Source organism: Pygocentrus nattereri, chromosome 23, assembly GCF_015220715.1.
Source record: "Pygocentrus nattereri isolate fPygNat1 chromosome 23, fPygNat1.pri, whole genome shotgun sequence".
Lineage (NCBI taxonomy): Eukaryota > Metazoa > Chordata > Actinopteri > Characiformes > Serrasalmidae > Pygocentrus > Pygocentrus nattereri.
Genome location: NC_051233.1, coordinates 22,474,236 through 22,496,645, shown reverse-complemented (window position 1 = coordinate 22,496,645; position 22,410 = coordinate 22,474,236). Strand labels below are relative to the sequence as shown.

At 40.4% G+C, this 22,410-nt stretch overlaps 1 protein-coding gene across 1 annotated transcript in view; it reads right to left on the bottom strand.

Moving 5' to 3' along the window:
* Positions 1-1,262: 1,262 nt before the first annotated feature.
* Positions 1,263-22,410, bottom strand: part of ttll11 (tubulin tyrosine ligase-like family, member 11) — a 37,186-nt gene continuing 16,038 nt past the window's right edge. The window contains exons 5-9 of the mRNA XM_017698934.2: positions 22,120-22,215; positions 21,033-21,145; positions 9,432-9,668; positions 8,253-8,359; positions 1,263-2,373 (exon numbers count right to left, since the gene is read on the bottom strand). Coding sequence (XP_017554423.1) covers positions 2,078-2,373; positions 8,253-8,359; positions 9,432-9,668; positions 21,033-21,145; positions 22,120-22,215 — 849 coding nt within the window. The 3' untranslated portion in view covers positions 1,263-2,077. The remainder of the gene's footprint in view (positions 2,374-8,252; positions 8,360-9,431; positions 9,669-21,032; positions 21,146-22,119; positions 22,216-22,410) is intronic.

The window sequence follows — 22,410 nt, the reverse complement described above, 5'->3', positions numbered from 1 at the left end:
AAAACTACTGCATTAAATAATCATTATTGAGTTTCTTGAAAATATTTGTTTTTTAATGTGTGTACATTTATATTGAAGCTGATTTAAATAAATACTTTATACAAGATTCTAAAAGTAAGACTAGACTTTCACTTTCTTTACTAATTTATGGTTTTACTGATTAATGCTTGTATAATGAAAGGTGAACGGGTGCAAAGCAGCTTAGCTAGATGATAGCATAGCGTAGTACAGGGTGATTCAAAAAAGATTGATCTGATTTCAAAGCGCCATGTTTCACAACCATGAGGCGCCTAGGAACCAATCACATACCAACTGAAAGAGGGGGTCCCCGAAAGATGGCTCTCTTCAGTCTGAGGAGATGCGACCCCTGAGCAGAAAGCATTTCTGGGTGAATCCCGAAAGCGCATTGAAAGCGCTGTGAGTACTGCGACACCCAACATGCTCAGTCCAGTATGGGATGAATTTGATTATCGCGTCGATGTCCGTACAGCTGGAGGAGGTCATGTTGAGCACTTGTAACATTACATAAAAACCCTTAAATCATTTAAAATTTACCACATCGTTCTGTAATGGTTTACAAGTGCAATAAATACATTTGAAATCGGATGAATCTTTTTGAATCACCCTGTATGTACAGCACTCATCAGCAGTTGAAATGCACATTGTAAAAAACCAGAGTTTTCAATGTGATCTGTGCTTTAAACTGTGTAAACCTGTCTATAGTCATTAGTGTTATGATGTGGGGCCACATAAGAATAACTAGGTTTATGTTGAAAACAAAAATCAGTGAAATCATGACCCAAAGAGTACCCCATGTTTATAAAACTTTTAGGAAATGAATTGTTAAGTGAAAAAAATGAAAATGAACAGCCACAAACCAGCATTATGGAAATGACACCAGTGCTTGTTGGCAGCTAGTAGCTTCTGTTCACTGTGAGCAACACTGGTCTGTGTGGATGAAGCAAAGGGGCCTCATTTGAGGAATCCCAGATTTACAAACTATGGTCATCATGCCTTCAAACTGCCTTAATACTGCTTTTTATTGTGTATACTGTAATGCGTTTTCGGTTTTGAGTATGCAGTGTAAAACATCTCAATTACAAAAAAAGACTGTACCTGTTGCTTTTGGTTGATACTGTACAGCTACAGAATTAGATGTCCTCACACTTTAGTCTAAAACTTACCTTTGACTAACCAAGAGAACAGTCTAAGCAGCTTCCTGCTCATATTTTTAATGAATAGAAAACAAAACAAATACAAAGTATCACTCCAAGGCCAAGGTTTATTCTGCATGACCATCCAAAGCAAACACCAGCCAAGCTTTTTAGATGCCTTAAGTGGTAGTGCAATAAAAAGTAAAAGTGTTTATCAGAATATATTTTAATTGGCTAATATATGATTAAGACCTGCCCTTTCTAGATTTGCATCTCCCGTGTGATGCAGTTGATACTATGGTGGATCACTGTTTTGTGCAAAAGTCAACTTTGAATACAATAAAATAACCTATAATATAAATACAGTAGTTTAAGTAAACATTTAGTGCACTCAATGCCAAATCCTGGTGTCAACACCATGTGGTGATATAAGGCCGCCATTTGGATTAGCTAGTTAGTTGCAGACGGCCATTCTGTGTGATTAGCTGCTTTATGAACGGAAAGTAAGTGGTGTGGTCTGATCCCTTTATGTAGAGTCTGCTTGTCCCTGATTCTATGGTAAAAGGGATACATGGTCATCCCTCCTTTGATTTGCACCTGAACTTTATTTTAGCATTGCTTTTCAACGTGCCTGCTGATGCGCACACTGTCACACACAAGGCAGCCCCTACGTACTGGCATCAGGGTGCGCAACGTGGATTTACTCTACTGATGCATCCTTGTTGTTGTGTGGGTGAAATCAATGCTTCAAATTGAGCCATGAAAAAAAATATACGTGCATCAGAGGCACCTGTAGTACTAGGAACACCCCCGAATGATGTTGCATGTTCTTCCTCTGTTGTTCTGTTCATTATAACTTGCACACTTTCCCATTCCCTTCCACTACACCACGTACCAGACTTTTGGCTCGTACATAAGAGTCGTCAACACTCCACGTTTGCTTTTACGGAAGGTCGCGGCGTCTGGTCTGCTTGGTCGTCCTGGTGGCGGCGTGTGGGGGCAGGGGAGCTGAGTGTGGGCGGTGCTGTGGAGTGAGCAGAGGCAGGGTTAAGGCTGGAGAGTTGCTTCTGAGGGCGTGACTTTTCAACGTGTCCCTGCCCCTCCAGGGCACTTTCACAAAGCTCCAGCAGTGACAGCACCTGCTCCCTCAAAGGTAATGCCTTAAACCTGCGAGCCGCCAAGTAGAAAAACGCCTCCACAAACGCCTGCAGACCCATCCCTGATCAGAGACAGAGAAACACAGAGTGCATCATGTGGTTTTTCATCCATTGTAAGTGCATTTAGTCACTTAGCTAAACGTAGATTTCCTTGTAGTTACAAATAATCCATTGAACTCTAGTTCTAGTGTTCTATTGAGTTTTTGTTGGTTTTGGAAGTGAAATATGTTAACAGGTAACACATTCACATTGACCAAGGGAGTCCAAATTTTTGCATATAAATGTGGCTGCCACTTCCATCACGGACATCGTCTTAAAAGATTTTTCACATAAAATCTGTGCAGAAAATAACCACGTTTTCTTTGACTCAACCAGTCCTTTACTGGAAGGCTGCCAGGCCAACAAGCAAAAAATACAACTGTGGAAAAAGTATAGCAAAAATAATAATAATAAAAATAAAAGTAAAATGAATATATCCAGAAGTAGTGGACCAGTCCAACTTACAGGGGTGTTACAATTTGACATCTTCACTGTATGATAACTCATATCTGACTTCACAGTATCACCGAATAAAACATGTCATTCAACCATGGGAGCCCAAACTCCTGCATGCAACTGTAGCTAATTTGATAACGTATTTTTGAGAATGACTTTTTCATAACATTTGTCATTATCAGCAGACTTTGTCAATACTCAATCATCATTATACGCCAAAACGCAGAATGAAGTCATGCAGTGTGCAGTTCAAAGCCAAGAATTTTTTGCCAATTATGGTAAAAAGGTGCATAAAAAAGCACGTTGCTTATTTAGAATGAATGAGCCATGAAAGAAAGAGTGTCAGATATTTGTTGTTTGGTTTATTTATACTCAGTGTTATTTATCTATTTACATATTTAGCCACTTGTGTAATATTATTAACTAACTGTTCTATCTACCATCGATATGAAGTCTTCATCCCCTGCACATGCAGAAAAGTGAAGAAAGCTACTGTAGAGTGTTTCAGGGTGTTTCAGGGTGTTTCAGGGTGTAGAGTGTTTCAGGGTGTTTCAGGGTGTAGAGTGTATCAGGGTGTTTCAGGGTGTTTCAGGGTGTAGAGTGTTTCAGGGTGTTTCAGGGTGTAGAGTGTTTCAGGGTGTAGAGTGTTTCAGGGTGTTTCAGGGTGTAGAGTGTTTCAGGGGTCGCAGTATTTTGGAATAGTTAACAGTTAGGTACCCAACCCATCATACACTGTGACTAACCATGAAATCTGTAACAACCTAGGTCTTTACTAAATATCGTAATGCGACAGCAAATTACCTCAATGTGACAACGCGTAATGGTACCTAGCAGAGTGTTGTGTCAACAGTGAATCATAAGAGAGCTGTTATGCTTATCGTTTAAAGGTCTTTGCTATTCCACAGCCGACTTGTCTGTTTCATAATGGAGATTTACTTAAAAACCTTCAACCTACTCTTTAAGTATGGACGAAGACATTCCATTAAAAAAATTGATGATTTAAAGAAAGACCTTAGAGACAGAATTTCCCAAGCACTAAGTTATCTTACTGCAGTCAAAGCTGTAAGATACTCGGCTTTATTAACACCGACAGTAATTAGAGTCATGCATATGCATCTGAATTTTTCCTTCTGCATATTTATTCATTCACAGGGTTTCTTCTCTCTATTATTTAGTACACGCAGTCTAACCCAAATCCCCACGGCAATGAAAACTTAATCATGGACCTTCTATATTTACATATTTCTTCCGTTTAAAACTTCATTTACAAGCCAGTATTGTCACAAGAGATTCCTCAAGGTAATCAAGCAGCCTGAAAGTTTGGAAGGAAACAGATGAACAAACTAAACTTCAGTGGAAGGGAGATTTCATCCTTTGAGCAAGAGGGAATTTCAAGAGCTTTTTTTTCTGCACATTCAGGTGGGGTGTCCCTGACTTTAATAGGCTTTATAGGTGACTGTAGCCTGTCTTATGGACTGTGTTCATTTTGTGGAGCTGTGGACAGAATGAGGTGTATGTCAAGAAAGCCGACTGATGAACTCTTCTTCATTATAAAAGAAGCGTTGCAAGATCAAGTTGAAAGTGGCAGAAATGTGGCAGAGTGCTCACCAATTCTGCAGTGTTACATTTCACAAAATCTTTAGGTTTATCAAGACCACTCTGTGGACGCACACAAGGGATCTGAGTGATGCTTGCTTGTGCACCAGCAGATGAACTTTAACTGAAGCTGCAGAATCTGACATGACCAGCAAATATGTAGATACATCAAATTGAATTAAGCCTTTTAAGAAGAGCATAGCCCCTTTTTGTAGCTTTCATGGCTTTTCAAAACTTTGAATTTGAAGTTATCCAACCAGTAAATTACATTTATACAAGCTTAGGATGTTTTATTTGTGACAGAATACTGCTTTTACCTAGATAAAATACTCAAAAAGTGTAATGGTACAAATATCAGGATCTATAGGCACCTATGGAGGAGTTAGACAGTTAGGTTTGATGTTGTTACACGGTATCAGCAGATACTTGAGGATCAGGTATTATATCAAAAGAGAAACAAGTTTTGTTGGTGCGTCCGTATCAGACAGTTCAAAATATTCTTAAAAGATAAAGAGACAATGGGACTCCTAACAACCACACAAGACCACCAAACCTGCCCCATCAGATAAACAGTGCTGAAAGCTTTCAGCTTTTACAGAAACTCAAGCTCCACTTTTGACCCAGATCTGAAAAAAAATCCAACAATGTTTCTGTCTAACCTTCCACTGCGAGAAAACAACTCAACACTATGAGTCTGAGAGGATGTGTAGCTGTCAAGAAGCCCTTACTGACACGTGAGATGTGGAGCAAGGTTTTATGGACTGACGATTCTAAATTTGTAATTGGGATTAGTTGGATTGTTATAAGTAGACAACACAAGCAACTTATAAGACTAGACTGGAAGTGTAGAAAAATATTCCTGGAGAACTGAAAAAACGATGCTGAAAGATGAATAGCTTGTTTGTAATGGCCAGTTTAACTGGAAATTAAATAAGCAAAGGATGATCTCAGTCTTCTGCAAACACTATTCAAGGAGTCGGTGATGGTGCTCCTTGCTGCTGTGCATGACACACTCGCCCCAGCACCACACATACTGCCACATTGCTAACATTCTGATATTACCAAGAGTGGTCCAACAGCCAAATGATATATGGTCCGGGTCCCTTTCCACTGATAGTTGGGGCATGTCAGTATGGCTGATAAATTGTGCAGCAACAGTCAGTAAGTGTGTATTTACAAAGTGCACCTTTACTGATACATTTTTTTTTTTAAGATTATTGTTATGCTTTTTTAAAAAGAAAAGAAACAACTTTTCTCAGCTGCCTCTTTGGAATTCCAGCCCTTTTACTTTGTTACAAGATGATGCGATCTAATAGCACAGTCCTTACTGGCCGCCTGTAGGGGTTAAACTTCTAGCATGATGCTGCTTCAGCTTTCAACTGCTCTGACTTTCATCTGCTGAGTGGGCGAGCTAACCAATCAGAGCACACTGGTCATTGAGGGGGTGGGGCTTAAACATACAGGAGCTCTAAGAGAGCGTTTCAGGGTGAATTGAGATGCACAGTATGAGAAGAATAATGTGGTTTAGGAAAAAACAGGCATGTAAATACAAAAAACTATGAACACTGAAAATAAGCATAACATGTTTAATAAATCAATGTGTTTGGGGCAGACCGCTGGGATAGGCTCCAGCACCACCCCCCCCCCCGTGACCCTGAGGGAGAAGTGGCTTTGCAAATGGATGGATGGATGGATGGATGTGTTTGGGGCAGTCGTGCGCTGGAGGTTAGAGAACCAGCCCTGTGTCCAGAAGGTCGCCGATTCAATCCCCAGAGCCAACAGTACGTGACTGAGGTGCAGAGATTTTCTGGCTAAAGCAGACCTGGAGAAACTCATCCACGCCTTTGTTTCTAGTAGGATTGATTACTGTAATGGGCTCCTAACTGGACTCCCAAAAAAGACAATCAAACAGCTTCAGCTGATTCAAAACGCAGCTGCCAGAGTTCTCACTAGGAGTAAAAGAAGGGAGCACATCACTCCTATCCTTAAATCCCTACACTGGATACCAGTATGCTACAGGATAGACTTTAAGGTACTATTACTGGTCTATAAATGTCTTAATTGTGCAGGACCAGTATATTTATTAGATATGCTCCAGCAATATGAGCCGGGCAGAACTCTCAGATCATCAGGAACTGGTCAGTTAGTGCAGCCTAAGGTAAAAACTAAACACGGAGAGGCGGCATTTAGCTACTACGCTGCTCTGAAATGGAACCAGCTGACAGAGAGCATTACAAGAGCCCCAACACTAGACACTTTTAAATCCAGAATGAAAACCTTCATGTTTGAGCAGGCCTTTAGCTCAGTTTAATCCACTTTTATCCTGTAACGGCACTCTTATGCTCATTCTTATGCTCATTCTTCTTTTATATCTATTGTTTTAATCATGTTTCTTATTTTTATTCTATTTTTTTATCTCCTCCTTTTAAATTTGATTAACTTCTTTTAAATCTATTGTTTTAATTATGTTTTTTAAATTTTTTAATTTACATACATTTTATTTTATTTACATTAATTACATTTTTCTGTATTTTTTCATTTGTAAAGCACTTTGAATGACCGTTGTGTATGAAAGGTGCTATATAAATAAACTTGCCTTGCCTTAAGCAAGGCATCAACCGCCCACTGCTCTGGACAAGTGTGCTCACTGCCACCTAGTGTGTGTGCAGTCTCTAGTGTGTATGTGGTGTTTCACTGCATGGATGGGTTAGGTTGGAAGTGAAATTTCCCTGTTGTGGTACTAATAAGGGTCACTTAATCTTAATTAGTTTTTGGCACCTATTCTCAAAATTTCCCCACAGACTGACTCTTGCTTTGTTTGGGAATATCGTTATGGAGGAATTCGGGAGAAATTCTGTCTGCCCTCCTCAGGGATAAACAGTCCAATCTCTGAAGCAGTTTTATTATTCATAAACGCTAACCTTATCCCCCTGTTATTAGCCTCCTCCCACCACCGTTCAGGTTGTGTTTATGTGTGTGTATCTATTTCTCCTAACCCAAAGCACTAAGAGCAAACCCTCAAAGTACAAGACCAATAAACATATTCTGGAATTCTCCTCACGGCGCACCCCTTTGGCTACTCTAAACGACTCACACTTAAGTATACACTCTCCTGTCTCTCCCTCTGATGATTAGGACAGGCAAGATGAGGTATGCATTATTCATATTGGACCTATTTCCTTGGGGAAAATAATACACGTATGACCCCAACCTAAAGCATATCACATATCAGAAGTGCAAATTTAAAACTGCAGCATGCGTTACTTTCTTGAGTCATTAACGCAGGCACACAATCTTTGCAAAGTACTAGGGGAAGAAATTTTGAGGTCCACCATGATGATAGCTGTTTGGCATTATTGAGTCTAGTTGGTTTTGCAGCAGGACTGCCTACATTACTACAATAACTATATAAAATTCCCTAATTATCAAACAAACTTGTGGAAGCGGGCCAAGAGTGGTATAGCTATTAGCAATCCAATATAAGACAGTGAATATGGTTTATAAGTAACAATTGTTTAGGTTTCTCATATTGAAGTTCTGGTTAGCATGTTTTTTTTTCCTTATTAAAGGCACACAGAACTTGATCATATTTGAAAAAAGCCTATGATTCATGCATGACAGTGATTTTAAGTCAGGGGTGTTGTTAGGCCTGACAGGAAAATAATTATAAATGCATAATTTATCAGTAATAATAATAGCAATAAAGAATTCTTATGCCAAGGAAGTAGTTTGTTCATTCTAGGCTATGTTTTCCAACAATATAATTGCCAAAGATGATTCTATGAACAGCACAACTATTTTAATAACTTATATGTTAATAACTTAACATATACACAGACAGGTCGCTTACCAGCTTCTCTAGAGTCTGGAACCATGCCTGTCCAGCGGCGTGTGATATCAATGTAAAGGATGTCCACTGATGCCATGGTGAAGCTGCTGTTACTCAGCTTACAATTCCTAAAAGAGAAAGTGTATTAGTGGGCTTGTCTGTCTCTGTTTTTAGAACTGGAATTAGTAGCTGGAAACTTAGGAGCAGTTCTAATGAATTGGAATTAGGTGTAACAAATTTAACATCAAATTTAACGTTAACTGGGATCATACATAAATGTCATTCTACAATGGTTGAAGTGTCTTTGGAGGTTACTCCCTATTTCAAGTTTGTCATATAACCAGTCAAACAACAACAATAATCAGATATTCTACAAGGTTAAGTACAGGGTACTTATTAAATCCTAAAGAATTTTAATACAATTAATTTTATGAACTTCTGATAACCAATCCCATGATATTGTCCAAATTTACCAACATAAAAGAGTATCAGATATTTAAATAAGGATGTAAATAATAACATGGGTTGATATGTGCACTGATAAATACGCATATATCAACCATTTTACAATGGCTTGAACGTGGCTCAGCCAATTGATTTCAGAACTGGAACTGGATTGGTTTAATGTTTTATATTTCGATAGGTTGCAGGCTTACTAATTAACAGTGAATGGCAGTCAGTTAATGGTCAAAAGAATTTGCCAAAATTTGTGTCCCTATATATAGACTGTATTAATAAAAATAATGATACTTTATCTGGTACTGGTACTATATCAATATGCTGTTGAAGCAAAACCTTGTCTCCAAAATGGCAACTTTGCACAAGAATGGAAAAAAAAACCCAAAACATTCTTTTCATTTAATGGAAGTTAATACTGAGATTATTTTGGACCATTTCTATTAGTACATTCATCATGAAAGTTTGCCACCATGTAAAAGGCAGCTAGAAGAATGTCTTATAAATTGAAATAGCATGTTTTGGTTGTTTTCATCTCCAAAATGAGGTATTTCTAAACATGTGCCAAAAAGAACACATTTATGCAACAGATTTTTATTATATATAGCCTAATATCTATATTATCTATCAATACCACAAAACTAAAAATCAGTATTATTATGTGACACCAATACTAGCATAGACAATATATCGCCCAAAAATAGTCTGTCACAGCTAATAAAATATACAAGTGGATGGTCCTGCCTGATAAAGGTGCGGAAACCAGTTGGACCAAGTTTCATGGTCCCTTTGACTCCGAGGAAGCGCAAGAAAATGTCAGCAATTCGCTCCACTATTCGTAGATAGTTGAACTGCTTCATGTACTTGGGGAAGACTTGCTTCAAACACAAAGAGGGAAGTGACTCCACCAGCCCCGCCTTCTCATCTGATCCCGCCTCCACAACAATCGCTTCTTCTGAAGCCTCACCCAGTAGGTTAGATCTGTTGACATAGAAACAGGTGGATGAGGGAAATACACTGCTCAAAAAAATAAAGGGAACACTCATAACACATCCTAGATCTGAACGAATGAAATATTCTCATTGAATACTGTTGAATGTGCTGACAACAAAATCACACAAAAATCATCAATGGAAATCAAATTTATTAACCAATGGAGGCCTGGATTTGGAGTCACACACAAAATTAAAGTGGAAAAACACGACAGGCTGATCCAATTTTGATGTAATGTCCTTAAAACAAGTCAAAATAAGGCTCAGTGTTGTGTGTGGCCTCCATGTGCCTGTATGACCTCCCTAACAACACCTGGGCATGCTCCTGATGAGGTGGCGGATGGTCTCCTGATGGATTTCCTCCCAGACCTGGACTAAAGCATCCGCCAACTCCTGGACAGTCTGTGGTGCAACGTGGCGTTGGTGGATGGAGCGAGACACGATGTCCCAGACGTGCTCAATCGGATTCAGGTCTGGGGAACGGGCGGGCCAGTCCATAGCTTCAATGCCTTCATCTTGCAGGAACTGCTGACACACTCCAGCCACATGAGGTCTAGCATTGTCCTGCATTAGGAGGAACCCAGGGCCAACCGCACCAGCATATGGTTTCACAAGGGGTCTGAGGATCTCATCTCGGTACCTAATGGCAGTCAGGCTACCTCTGGCGAGCACATGGAGGGCTGTGCGGCCCTCCAAAGAAATGCCACCCCACACCATTACTGACCCACTGCCAAACCGGTCATGCTGAAGGATGTTGCAGGCAGCAGATCGCTCTCCACGGTGTCTCCAGACTCTGTCACGTCTGTCACATGTGCTCAGTGTGAACCTGCTTTCATCTGTGAAGAGCACAGGGCGCCAGTGGCAAATTTGCCAATCCTGGTGTTCTGTGGCAAATGCCAAGCGTCCTGCATGGTGTTGGGCTGTGAGCACAACCCCATCTGTGGACGTCGGGCCCTCATACCATCCTCATGGAGTCGGTTTCTAGCCGTTTGTGCAGACACATGCACATTTGTGGCCTGCTGGAGGTCATTTTGCTGGGCTCTGGCAGTGCTCCTCCTGTTCCTCCTTGCACAAAGGCAGAGGTAGCGGTCCTGCTGCTGGGTTGTTGCCCTCCTACCGCCTCCTCCATGTCTCCTGGTGTACTGGCCTGTCTCCTGGTAGTGCCTCCAGCCTCTGGACACTACGCTGACAGACACAGCAAACCTTCTTGCCAGAGCTCGCATTGATGTGCCAACCTGGATGAACTGCACTACCTGAGCCACTTGTGTGGGTTGTAGAGTCCATCTCATGCTACCACAAGTGTGAAAGCACCATCACCATTCAAAAGTGACCAAAACATCACCCAGAAAGCAGAAAGGTACTGAGAAGTGGTCTGTGGTCCCCACCTGCAGAACCACTCCTTTATTGAGTGTGTCTTGCTAATTGCCAATAATTTCCACCTGTTGTCTGTTCCATTTGCACAACAGCTGTGACATTGATTGTCAATCAGTGTTGCTTCCTAAGTGGACAGTTTGATTTCACAGAAGTTTGATTTACTTATATTTAGTTATATTGTGTTGTTCCCTTTATTTTTTTGAGCAGTGTATATGGTAATCTTGAAAATTTTGACAGCACTGAATATTACTGTGCTACAGTGCTAGCAAGTGAGGCTAAAATGGAAATATGGAAATGCAAATGAAATATCAAGAGAAAGGTCACCTTGGAAACAGCCAGACTACAATGCACATCAATGATGCACTCCTTTTTCAGACCTTTTTATACACACATCCACACAAATCAAAAAACATGCTTTGGAGGGAATCATTAGAGAGGAATTCCACCAATTTTTCTAAGGTTCTACATAATTCAGTGGCTGAGATGTAAACAAAGTCAGTGAGAGTGGTTTGATGTGAAATGATTATAGTGTGGTGATAGAAACCAGGGCTTGTGATGTCTACAGTTTTGTGTACTATTCAACCATCAGTGAACCTGAGTTTTCATATATAATGTTGATAACAATAAAATAGTGGCAAATCTGAAATGACTTTGAGAACTATTTTGCCTTACCCTGCATGACAACCTACCCTCTCCACCATCAATGGCTTAAAAAATCCATCCATTTTAGCCCCAGACCTAGGACATGTATTTATAACTATTTCATTTAATAACTTTCTGTGAGGGAGCTTTTAGAAGCATTAAACTCTCCTGATGTCTAGCTCCTTTCAGTACTACTGTGAACAATTTTCACTCTCTAGAGTTTCTAGAGAAATGAATGTTTACATCTTAACCATTTAATTAAGATTTATGAACAAAAATGTAATGATTTTGAATCAATTTTTAAATAATTATCAGTAATTATCAGCAGCCTGTGACCCAGAAGGATAAGCAGATCAGGAAATCCATGTGTGTGTGTGTGTGTGTGTGTGTGTGTGTGTGTGTGTGTGTGTGTGTGTGTGTGTGTAGAAAAATGTAGTCAGGAGAAAAATGTCTTTAAAAATATGTATCTTTGGTCTCAGATTAACAGGACAGAACTTAACAAAGCTCAGATCTTAAGTGATGTAAACAAAATCATTTGCAGTTGTTTGATGTGAAATAGTGCCCGAACCACCTCAGCTGGCTCCTCTCAATGCAGAGGAGTAGTGGCTCTACTCTGAGCTCCTCCCAGATGACCGAGCTCCTCACTCTATCAAATAGCGCGTGGCCCGCCACCCGATGAAGAAAACTCATCTCTGCCGCTTGTATTCGTGATCTCGTTCTTTTGGTCATTACCCACAGCTCATGACCATAAGTGAGGGTCGGGATGTAGATCGGCCGGAGAGCTTCACCTTTTGGCTCAGCTCCCTCGTCACCACTACAGTCCGGAACAGTGACCGCATTACTGCTGCCGCCTGTCCCAGCCTGCGGCCGATCTCACAATCCCTCTTCTTGTCACTCGTGAACAAGACCCCAAGATACTTAAACTCATCCACGTGGGGCAGGTCCTTTCCCCTTACCTGGAGTGGTCATGCCATCCTTTTCTGGGATAAGACCATGGACTCAGACTTGGAGGTGCTGATCCGCATACCAACCGCTTCACACTCAGCTGCAGCACTGGAGGCATCGATGTGATTCAGCCAAAAGAACAACATCATCTGCAAATAGCAGAGACGCCACCCTCCGGCCTCCACACACAATGCCCTGCTGACCCCGGATACGCCCTGACACTCTATCCATGAATATCACGAACAGGAGTGGAGACTGGGCACAACCCTGGCGGAGTCCAACGCTAACAGTGAAAGAGTCTGACTTAATGCTGAGTATACAGACACAGCTCTTATTTGGGAGTACAGAGATTGGATGGCCCAGAGTAGTAGCCCTGGCACCACATACTCCCGGAGGACCTCCCACAAGATATCTCGAGGAACATGGTCATAAGCCTTCTCCAAGTCCACAAAACACATGTAGACTGGGTTGGCAAACTCCCATGCCCCCTCAACAATCTGTCCATTGTTCCACGGCCAGGGCAGAATCCGCATTGTTCCTCCTCAATCTGAGGTTCAACTATCGGTCGGAGTCTCCTTTCCAGCACCTTTGCATAGACTTTCCTAGGGAGGCTGAGCAGTGTGATACCCCGATAGTTGGCACACACCTCCGGTCCCACTTCTTAAAAATAGGGACCACCACCACCATGTGCCAGTCCAAGGGTACTGCTCCCGAGGTCCATGCAATATTGTAGAGGCGTGTTAGCCATGACAGCCCTACAATATCCAGAGCCTTAAGCATTTCTGGACGAGTCTCATCCACCCCCGGTGCCTTGTCACTGAGGAGCTTAGCAACTACCTCAGTGACCTCCACCAGGGAAATGGAACTTGACACCCCAGAAGCCTCTGGCCCTGACTCCCGTGAGGGAGGCACGTCTCCCGGATTAAGAAGTTCCTCAAAGTGCTCCTTCCACCGACCGACAATATCCTCAATCGAAGTCAGACTTTCTCCACCCTTGCCAAATACAGCTTGGGCGCAAGCTGAGTTGCCGGAAAGTTGTCCAGAACCTCTTTGAGGCCGAACGAAAGTCTTTTTCCAAGGCCTCACCAAACTCCTCCCATGTCCTGGATTTAGGACGCTGCCGCCTTTTTAGCCTGTCGTTACCTATCTGCTGGGAGTCCTTCAGGCCAACCAGTCCCTAAAGGCCTCTTTCTTCAGCTTGATGGCCTCCCTCACCACCGGTGTCCACCAGGAGGTTCTTGGGTTACTGCCCCAACAGGCACCCATTATTTGCTTGGGCTTACTGGGTCTGACCAACAGTCTTCCTTGCCATCTGATCCTACTCACCACCAGATAGTGATCAGTTGACAGCTCAGCACCTCTCTTCACCCTAATGTCCAGAACATATGGTCCCAAGTCAGATGAAATGACAACAAAGTCGATCATTGACCTTTGACCCAAGGAGCTCTGGTACCATGTACACTTATGAACATCCTTGTGTCCAAACTTGGTGTTCGTTATGGACAATCCATGCCTGGCACAGAAGTCCAATAACAATTCACCATTCAGGTTTAGATCAGGCAGGCCGTTCTTCCCAATCACGCCTCTCCAGGTCTCCCAGTCATTGCCAACGTGAGCATTGAAGTCTCCCAATAAGACTACAGAGTCTGTAGGCGGGACCCTTTCCAGAATCCCGCCTACTTGCTCCAAGAAGGCCGAATACTCTGACCTGTTGTTTGGTGCTTAAGCACAGACAACAGTCAAAGTTTTCCTCTCTGTGATTTTAATTCGCATTGAGGCAACCATCTCATCCATCGGGACAAACTCCAACTGCATGGTCACCAGCCGGGGACTCATGAGTATCCCCACAACCGCTCGGCACCTCTCACCGTGTGCAACCCCTGAGTAGGAGAGACCAACCCCTATCCAGGAGTTTGGTTCCAGAGCCGACACTGTGGATGGAGGTGAGCCCAACTATATCTAGTTGGTACCTCTCAACCTCTTGCACAAGTTCCGGCACCTTCCCCCCAGTGAGGTTACATTCCATGTAACAATAGCCAGTTTCTGCCGCAGGGGCCTAGGCCGCCAAAGGCCTCCCTGCAATCTCCCACTGCCAATACGGCACTGCACCGCTCCCCCATGCTGGACCTTGCGGGTGGTGGGCCCACATGGCCTCCCCACGTTGACTCTTTGGGCTGAGCCCGGCCGGGTTACGTGGGCTGCCTGGCCACCAGGCGCTTGCCGTGGATCACTACCCCCAGTCCTGGCTCCAGGGGTAGGTCCTAGGGACCCTTTCCCGGGAAGGGTACATGATTTTTTGTGTATGTCATGCATAGTGTGGTTTGGATCGCGTTAGTCTGGGTCTTCACTGCAGACCTGTTTACCCTGGGAGACCCTACCAGGAGCATATTGCTCCCGACGACTTAGCTCTGAAGATCTCTAGACCACACAAGCCCTTCTGCCACGACAAGGCCCAGATCCAGCAAGGGAGTTGTGATGTTTAAAATGCAGAACTAGCCATTTTATTTAATATCTTAAATAACCAGTGAAGGTACATGTTTCCGTGCCTGAGATTTATAATGCATATGCTGTTTTGCCTTACAACACTTGCATGTATCTCTGTCATGAATTCATTTAAAAATATATATTTTAGGCCAAGATCTTGTCTTAAAACTATTGTAGAACAATGTCTCTTACCCATTTAACTATGTAGGTTTTTTTTTACGGAAGCAGAAAATTTGTCTCAAAACTCACTCATAACAGTGAACAGCGTGCAGTTTCTGAATTCGGTCAGTAATGCAACATAATGCAGTAATGAGTATATTTTTTCGTGAAACACTCATAAATTCTTTAAAAGTATTTTCAAATTAAGCTTTAGATCTACTTAATTTGTTCTTCTGGAGATGGGGCTAATTTTCCAGGATGAACAATTTGTGATACAGTTACCAGAGTAGTGTTAAGGGCAAAGGCTTTTCCCTAATCGAAAACCTTAGGGAAAAGGAATATATCCATCCACTCATTCTTTACTGTTATTCTTCTCTAGTATTCAATAGTGCTCGTACACTCACAATTCAGCAAAAGACTTTGATATCTGGTTTGATATCTTCTCTAGAGAAACAACATAAAAGAATCTTGGCTTGTTTACTAGTTCAACATTGAACCAGAAAAGTGTACCCAACTTACAAATGACTGTACTCCTCCCTGGTAAGCACAGTATCATTTGCACAGGCTGCAAAAATAAGGGTGAATAAAAATGTATCCAACAAAAGAAACACAAACACAAAATACTCAGAGAAAGCAGAACACAAGAGAAGGCAAGCAGTTACCCCAAGACTTTGGTTGCAACATCAGCGATACTGTAGTTTCATTATGTTCAAGCACTGGGAATTGTGCCTGAACCTCTACAAAGTGAGAGATATCTTGCAAACAACAGTTGTTCAAAAGAAAGAGGGCCTTTTTATGATATAAAGAACACAGCTTGCAGTATTACATGGTCCAAAGTCATGAGGGTATATCTCAAAGACAGTATTTCCATGCAGGCATAAAAGAGTAAAGAGCAGACTTTTCTCATTCTCATACCAGTAATGTGCTCCAATGTTGTTAGACCACAGCACATATGGCAGAGAACCATGACTCCTAGAGCCAGGCCTTCAGTCAAAACTTAGTCAAAAGTGAGGAAAATACCCCGTTATGTGAGTGTTAATTTCTGCTAGGCTCCCTGAGGGACTCTAATAATATGTTAGCTAAGCTAACACTGGTGCATGAGTATTTTTTGCCATTCTCAATCAATCAATTTGTATTTTGATTCGGAAGTACACAGTGCTCTTCATTTACTATGTAGCTGAACAAGTTAAACAGGGATTAGAAAAATAGAAATTTTAACCAACTAAACAAATCAAAAACAAGACAAAATGAACAAAGAAGATAATAAAGATAATAAAGAAATGAAAATAAATGAAAGCTCAAATGAGGTGCTTTCCCGCTTGCTGGTGTACTACAGCTAAAAGCAGATTTTCTCAATTCAGTGAAAACTCTAGGAACCTGGTAGGTGATCACTAGAGAGGGTCTGATAAATGCCATTATTTACAGAGAAGCATAAATGTCATTTATGATAGTTCTAGATCAAACATGAACATTTTGAGCTTGTGAAGCACATCCTGCACTGTATTTGATGTTTGTAACAGACATAATAACATTGGCTGGAACAAAACCATATTAGTTCAATCTGGCTAGCGTTGAAGTATTGAAAAAGCTGAGCTGAGCTGAAAGCTGAGCTGGGTTTGTTTTCTTTAATTTTTTGTTTGCAGAACTGTAGTATAAAGAAGATAAAAAAAATCCTTCTCATGTTTTTTTTTCTTTGATTATCAATAACCCACAACAACTGACATGCATTTTCAGTGTACATAATATGTGCATGTGCGTACCCATTGACATTCAGGCACACATACTTTCTTGCCTTCGGCTAACTTTGTGAGTGTTTACAGAATTCTTGTTGATGCTCATCTCCTTTTTCCTTATATCAAATGGGAATTGTGGTGGCAATGTTTATCTGGAGGCTGGAGTCAATTTTGCTGCTTCATTTATTTTAATTTAATAGATCATTTGAGACAAGAGCACAGTCAGAAATACAGATGCATTGCTTGTGATGGAGTTTGAATTCATAATGCTCACTACCAGTGATCTGCTGCACTGGGAACAGACATATTCTTAAACAAACAGCAAACACAAACACACACACACACACACACACACACACACACACACACACACACAGCACAGCTTGATTAATCTGTTTTCGTATTTCCTCTGTGACAACAAAGCTCTATTCTATGGTCCTGATTTTTAATATCAACTGCTCAGATCAAACGGATAAATTAATAGGTATTAAAGACAAACATGTGTAATGAGGCATCTGTTTCACACAGCCAGCCACACACAGAGGTCTCAGTTACACCTCATCTACTAAGATGACACCATATTTTCTTCAGTCACAGCAGCTGTCACAAACACTCAACTTTTTATTTCCCCAGAGTTCATAAACTCTGTGTCTGTGTTTTTAGTGGAGGCAAAGGGTGATAAAGCCTGACACTGTTGAGCTGCTGGAGGAAAAAGCATGAAACACGAATAATGGCAGGGCATTTACACACACACACACACACACACACACACACACAGTTTTTTTTGCAATGTCAGGACATGGGGGTCTTACACAAATTCCATTTGTATTTATATATATATATATATATATATATATATATAGATAGATAGATAGATAGATAGATACTGTGTGTTGAGTTATTTTCAGAGGACAGTAAATCTATACTGCTACACAAGCTCTACACTGACTACTGTAAGTTATATCCAAGTTTCATTTCTGCAGTGTTGTCCCATAAAAAGATATAATGTAATATTTGCAGAAATGTGAGGGGTGTACTCACTTTTATGAGATACTGTATTTTTATGTGTTTGTGTGTGTATATATGATTTATTTTGCTCCTGTAGGTTAGCACCATCTTTCTCTGGCTTACCAAGAAAGTCAGGACATTTGTATCCTGAAAATGTATAAAAACAAACACAAACAGACACACAGAGCTAACAACACTGACTGAGGACAGGCAAACCGACCACAAGAGTGTGAAATTCCATCAGAGGATTTTCAGAATTGAATTTTTCCATCTAAAAGGCTTAGACTGGAGGCTCAGTAGACCATCACTCCAACCTCACTGAACCATAACGAAGACACACACATATACATTCTCACAGACACACATACACACACAACCACACCTATACATATACTAGGGCCAGAACTGAAAATGAAAACGTGCACTGTTACCATTACTGCTACCTGATATTTGATCCCATACCAAAACAACACCTTTTAAAATATCTTTTTGTCTTTCTTACTGCTTCGTCTAAAAGAAGAAGTTAAAAAATCATAAATGTAACATTAGGGCTATAAAATACTTTTATATTTTTATTAGTATTATTCAGTATTGATATTATCAAAATACTGATATTGCAAGAGGACTATCAAGTCTGCTAACCAAATGTGCGCTGTAAACATACTGACCAATTATAGTTCCAGACGCATGTTTTTGTGTTCATCTAATCAAATAACAGTAAATTATTTTGGCCAAATGGTGCAGAACAATCCAGTGGCATAGGGTATGCACTTGCATGTGTACTTGTGTTTTGAGGTGCCTGTGGATCGCCTCTGCTTTTAATGTTGTCAATGCATAATTGCCTCTGTTTATTATCAATGCATAATTGACATATTCCAAGCCTCGCCTCATTTTCATAGCTCTCCAATCCGTGCTTAGCATCTGTTACTATCTAGGACTACCTTTCAGTGTTACCTCTAAATCTATTTTGATTTTGAAGGTACGCACATTTACAACATGCTCTTGGGAAGATTTGTAAAAGGCACTTGATTCCTGACAGGGCAGAGGATGTTGTTCTCTACACATCTCTAAAGTCAAAAACAAAAACAAAAACAAAACAAAAAAAAAAGGTTAGCTATATATTCACCAGTGTGAGTTATGAAATCAGATACGGCTCACCTTTCTCCACAGCACCACAAATGACTACCACAAATGAGATGTGGTGTTGTCAGCTGTTATCAACTACATGTTGCCAACTACATGTCCACTAATCCTAATGACTGAGGCAAATTTGTGTGACAGTGTTTTTCTGATACCTTTTTTTTGAGACGGTTGGTCCAAGGGCATTTAGTCTTAAATGTACACCATAACCCCACCTTGTGTTAACTAATATATATTTCCATGTTGCTTAAAACGAGAAAACAAAGTGGAAAATGAAAAGTAAATCACCAGCAGGTGGCGCTGATGTTCGTTTGCATTTGCCTTTTCACTCTCACACTTAAAACTGTTACTTTTCTGTTGATTTATCCAATTTGCATTTTCATTTTGTCAGATATGCAGCCTACTGCTATGAAAAAGAAATAAGAATGTAAACATTGTATTTTGACTTTAGTTAGGGTTAGGGTTAGACAATTATTATGCATTTCATGAAGAAAAGGCAAAGCCAAAGTGAAGCTTTTCCATTTTAAGTATGGCCATGAAATACAAGAGTAACATCTAAAATGAAATGATAAATAGCTTTTTTAAATATATTTTTATTTTTGACACAAATTACTCATGCTTATGTGAAAAATTAAATTGTATATGTAGGTATTTCATTTCATTTTTTAAATTTTGGCAGGATATTCGTGCAGATATTTAGAAAAAGAAATGGCAAGAGGTTTGCATCTATATTTTATTATTTTAATTCTAAATCTTTTTTGGCCAGATTTGTCTTCCATACTTCTGTGAAGCTGTAAGTAAAGTACATTTCATTGTTTTGATACTCCTCAATTGTGTCTTTTAATAACAGTCTCTGTAGCACACTCACAGCAGGAATCATATCCAAGGCTCCAAGCATCCGAGGAGCCCACGTTTCACGTTTTACATGTAGTTGGACTCTTTTGTTTGGCTGGTTGACCTGTGGCTAAATGTCCATTAAAGCTAGACATGTACAATTTTAGAAATCTTGTTCTTTGGTGAGTCACACTGCAAATTTGAAAAGACTGTCATGTAGGAACAAAGCCTACAATGTATTTACTCACACTGTGTGTACCATCATACCATCAATGTTATGTGAAACCAAAGTCTCAATAGGAAAGTCTGTTCACTCAGCAGCCATCTTTGCAACACTGCGGAGCATTTATTTCCAGACATACAGTACTGTGCAAAAGTTTTAGGCATCTAAGCAAATTTTTAAACAATTTACCTCAGCAGTGAGTTTATTACAATATACATTAGAATAAAGTCATATTCATAATTCAAATAAACCTAAAAACAATAAAAAGTAACAAGAATTTTTTTGGTCCATATTTTTCATTGACACCTTCACAGCCACCAAAGAGACTAATAATATCATCAATGAGCACAATTTAATGAAGCACTGATTGGTCAAACCTGGAGTTGCTTTTTAACTACATATAATACTGGGCCTCCTCGAGGAGAGGTTTGAAAATGGTTAAACAAACACACTAACATCAATAAAATCACTATTTATCATTTATTATATATAATTAATATTCTATCAATTTTCTTTATTCAAATATTAACAAATATTAAGACTCCTCTTTGGGAGAGACCAAAATACTCAAACCCAAAGGTCAAATTAGTGATTACAGCCACAAATAAATATAATTTCTAATGAGATATTTTTGTCCTAAGTATCAAACATAGGCACTGAATTGTTTGATGTTTCAGAGTTAATCTGATTCTATCACCCACCCACATTTGATGCACTGATATGATACTGAGGATATAAATACACAGTCGAGTGTGTGAGTGTCTGTGTGTTTTAGGGGTGTTGAAAGGAAGAGTGTGAAAGGCAGACTCACATGTGAGGCTTCCTTTGGACAGGATCCATAAGACGCAGTGTATCTCTAATAACTCCTACTTTGACCTCCTCATCGACTAGACTGGGAACATACTCAAACACTCCAGGTGATACCTGTAACACAGCAGCATAATAACAACAGACAATAACTCAGATTTATTTTGGTGAAATTCAGGCCATCAAGCCTCTGCAACTTGTCTTTAATCTGCCCAAGTTCAACCAGGTCACCCCACTGCTGCGCTCCCTTCACTGGCTTCCTGTCGCTGCATGCATCAGATTTATAACCCTAATGCTTGCCTACAAAGCCAAAAATGGACCAACCCTGCCTACTTGATGGCAATTGTGAAATCTTGAACTGTACCATGAGCCTTTCAAGCTTCAAGTACAACTCAGCTTGACCCGCCATCCTTCAAGGCGCGTGGAAGACAAGCGTCGAGAATGTTCTCTGTACTGGCACCCAAGTGGTGGAATGAACTCCCCCTGGCTGTCCAAACAGCAGAGTCTCTTGCTGTCTTCAAACGCAGACTGAAGCCTCATCTCTTTACACAGCACTTGAATGAGCATTGAATTATTGTTTGCAATATATTGTGCTCCACTTGTACATCATATTTTATTGTATTGCATTGTGTTTTGTAGTTTACTTTACTGTTGAATGCACGGTGTATTGTAGTTTATTGAATTGTATTGCATGGCACAGAGTTCTGTGCTCAACTCTGTTCCTTTTTTCTGGGAGTCTACACTGACTTTTGTATCTAGCAGTATCTGAGCTCAGGACTGTCTTTTTCTCTAACCTATTGGTAACTGGCAAAGATACTTTCTCTAGATAGACAAAGCACTTCTTGTAAGTCGCTCTGGAGAAGAGCGTCTGCTAAATGCTGTAAATGTAAAATGTAAATGCTACTGTGACCCTATCTGGACTAGCGGTTTACGATGATGATGATGATGATGAATACGCCACAAACTTCATACTTTTTTTTTTACCATCACTGGTAACTGTTACCATGATAACAGTTAGGCAGAGGACTAGGGCAGGTCTCTTGAAAACATTTGTCAAATGTTTTTTTTATTTATTTGATGGCCAAACTTACCTCCTGTTCATGTTCAATCCTCATGCTGGGATTGGCATTTACCTCCAGCAGAACAGGCTTCAAGTTCTTCATCAGCAGGATATCAAACCCCAATATCTACAAAACATTACATGCTATAACTATACATTTTTTTTTACATTTCTGGCTACTTAACAAACCTATTTAATATAACTATAACTTGTTTAGAATCTGTCCTCACAGAATAAAAGTCAAAATAAAAAGCAAATATTTAACCAACAAAATTAACAAAAGTCCTGATTATACGAATATATATGAATTTCTTCTCATTCA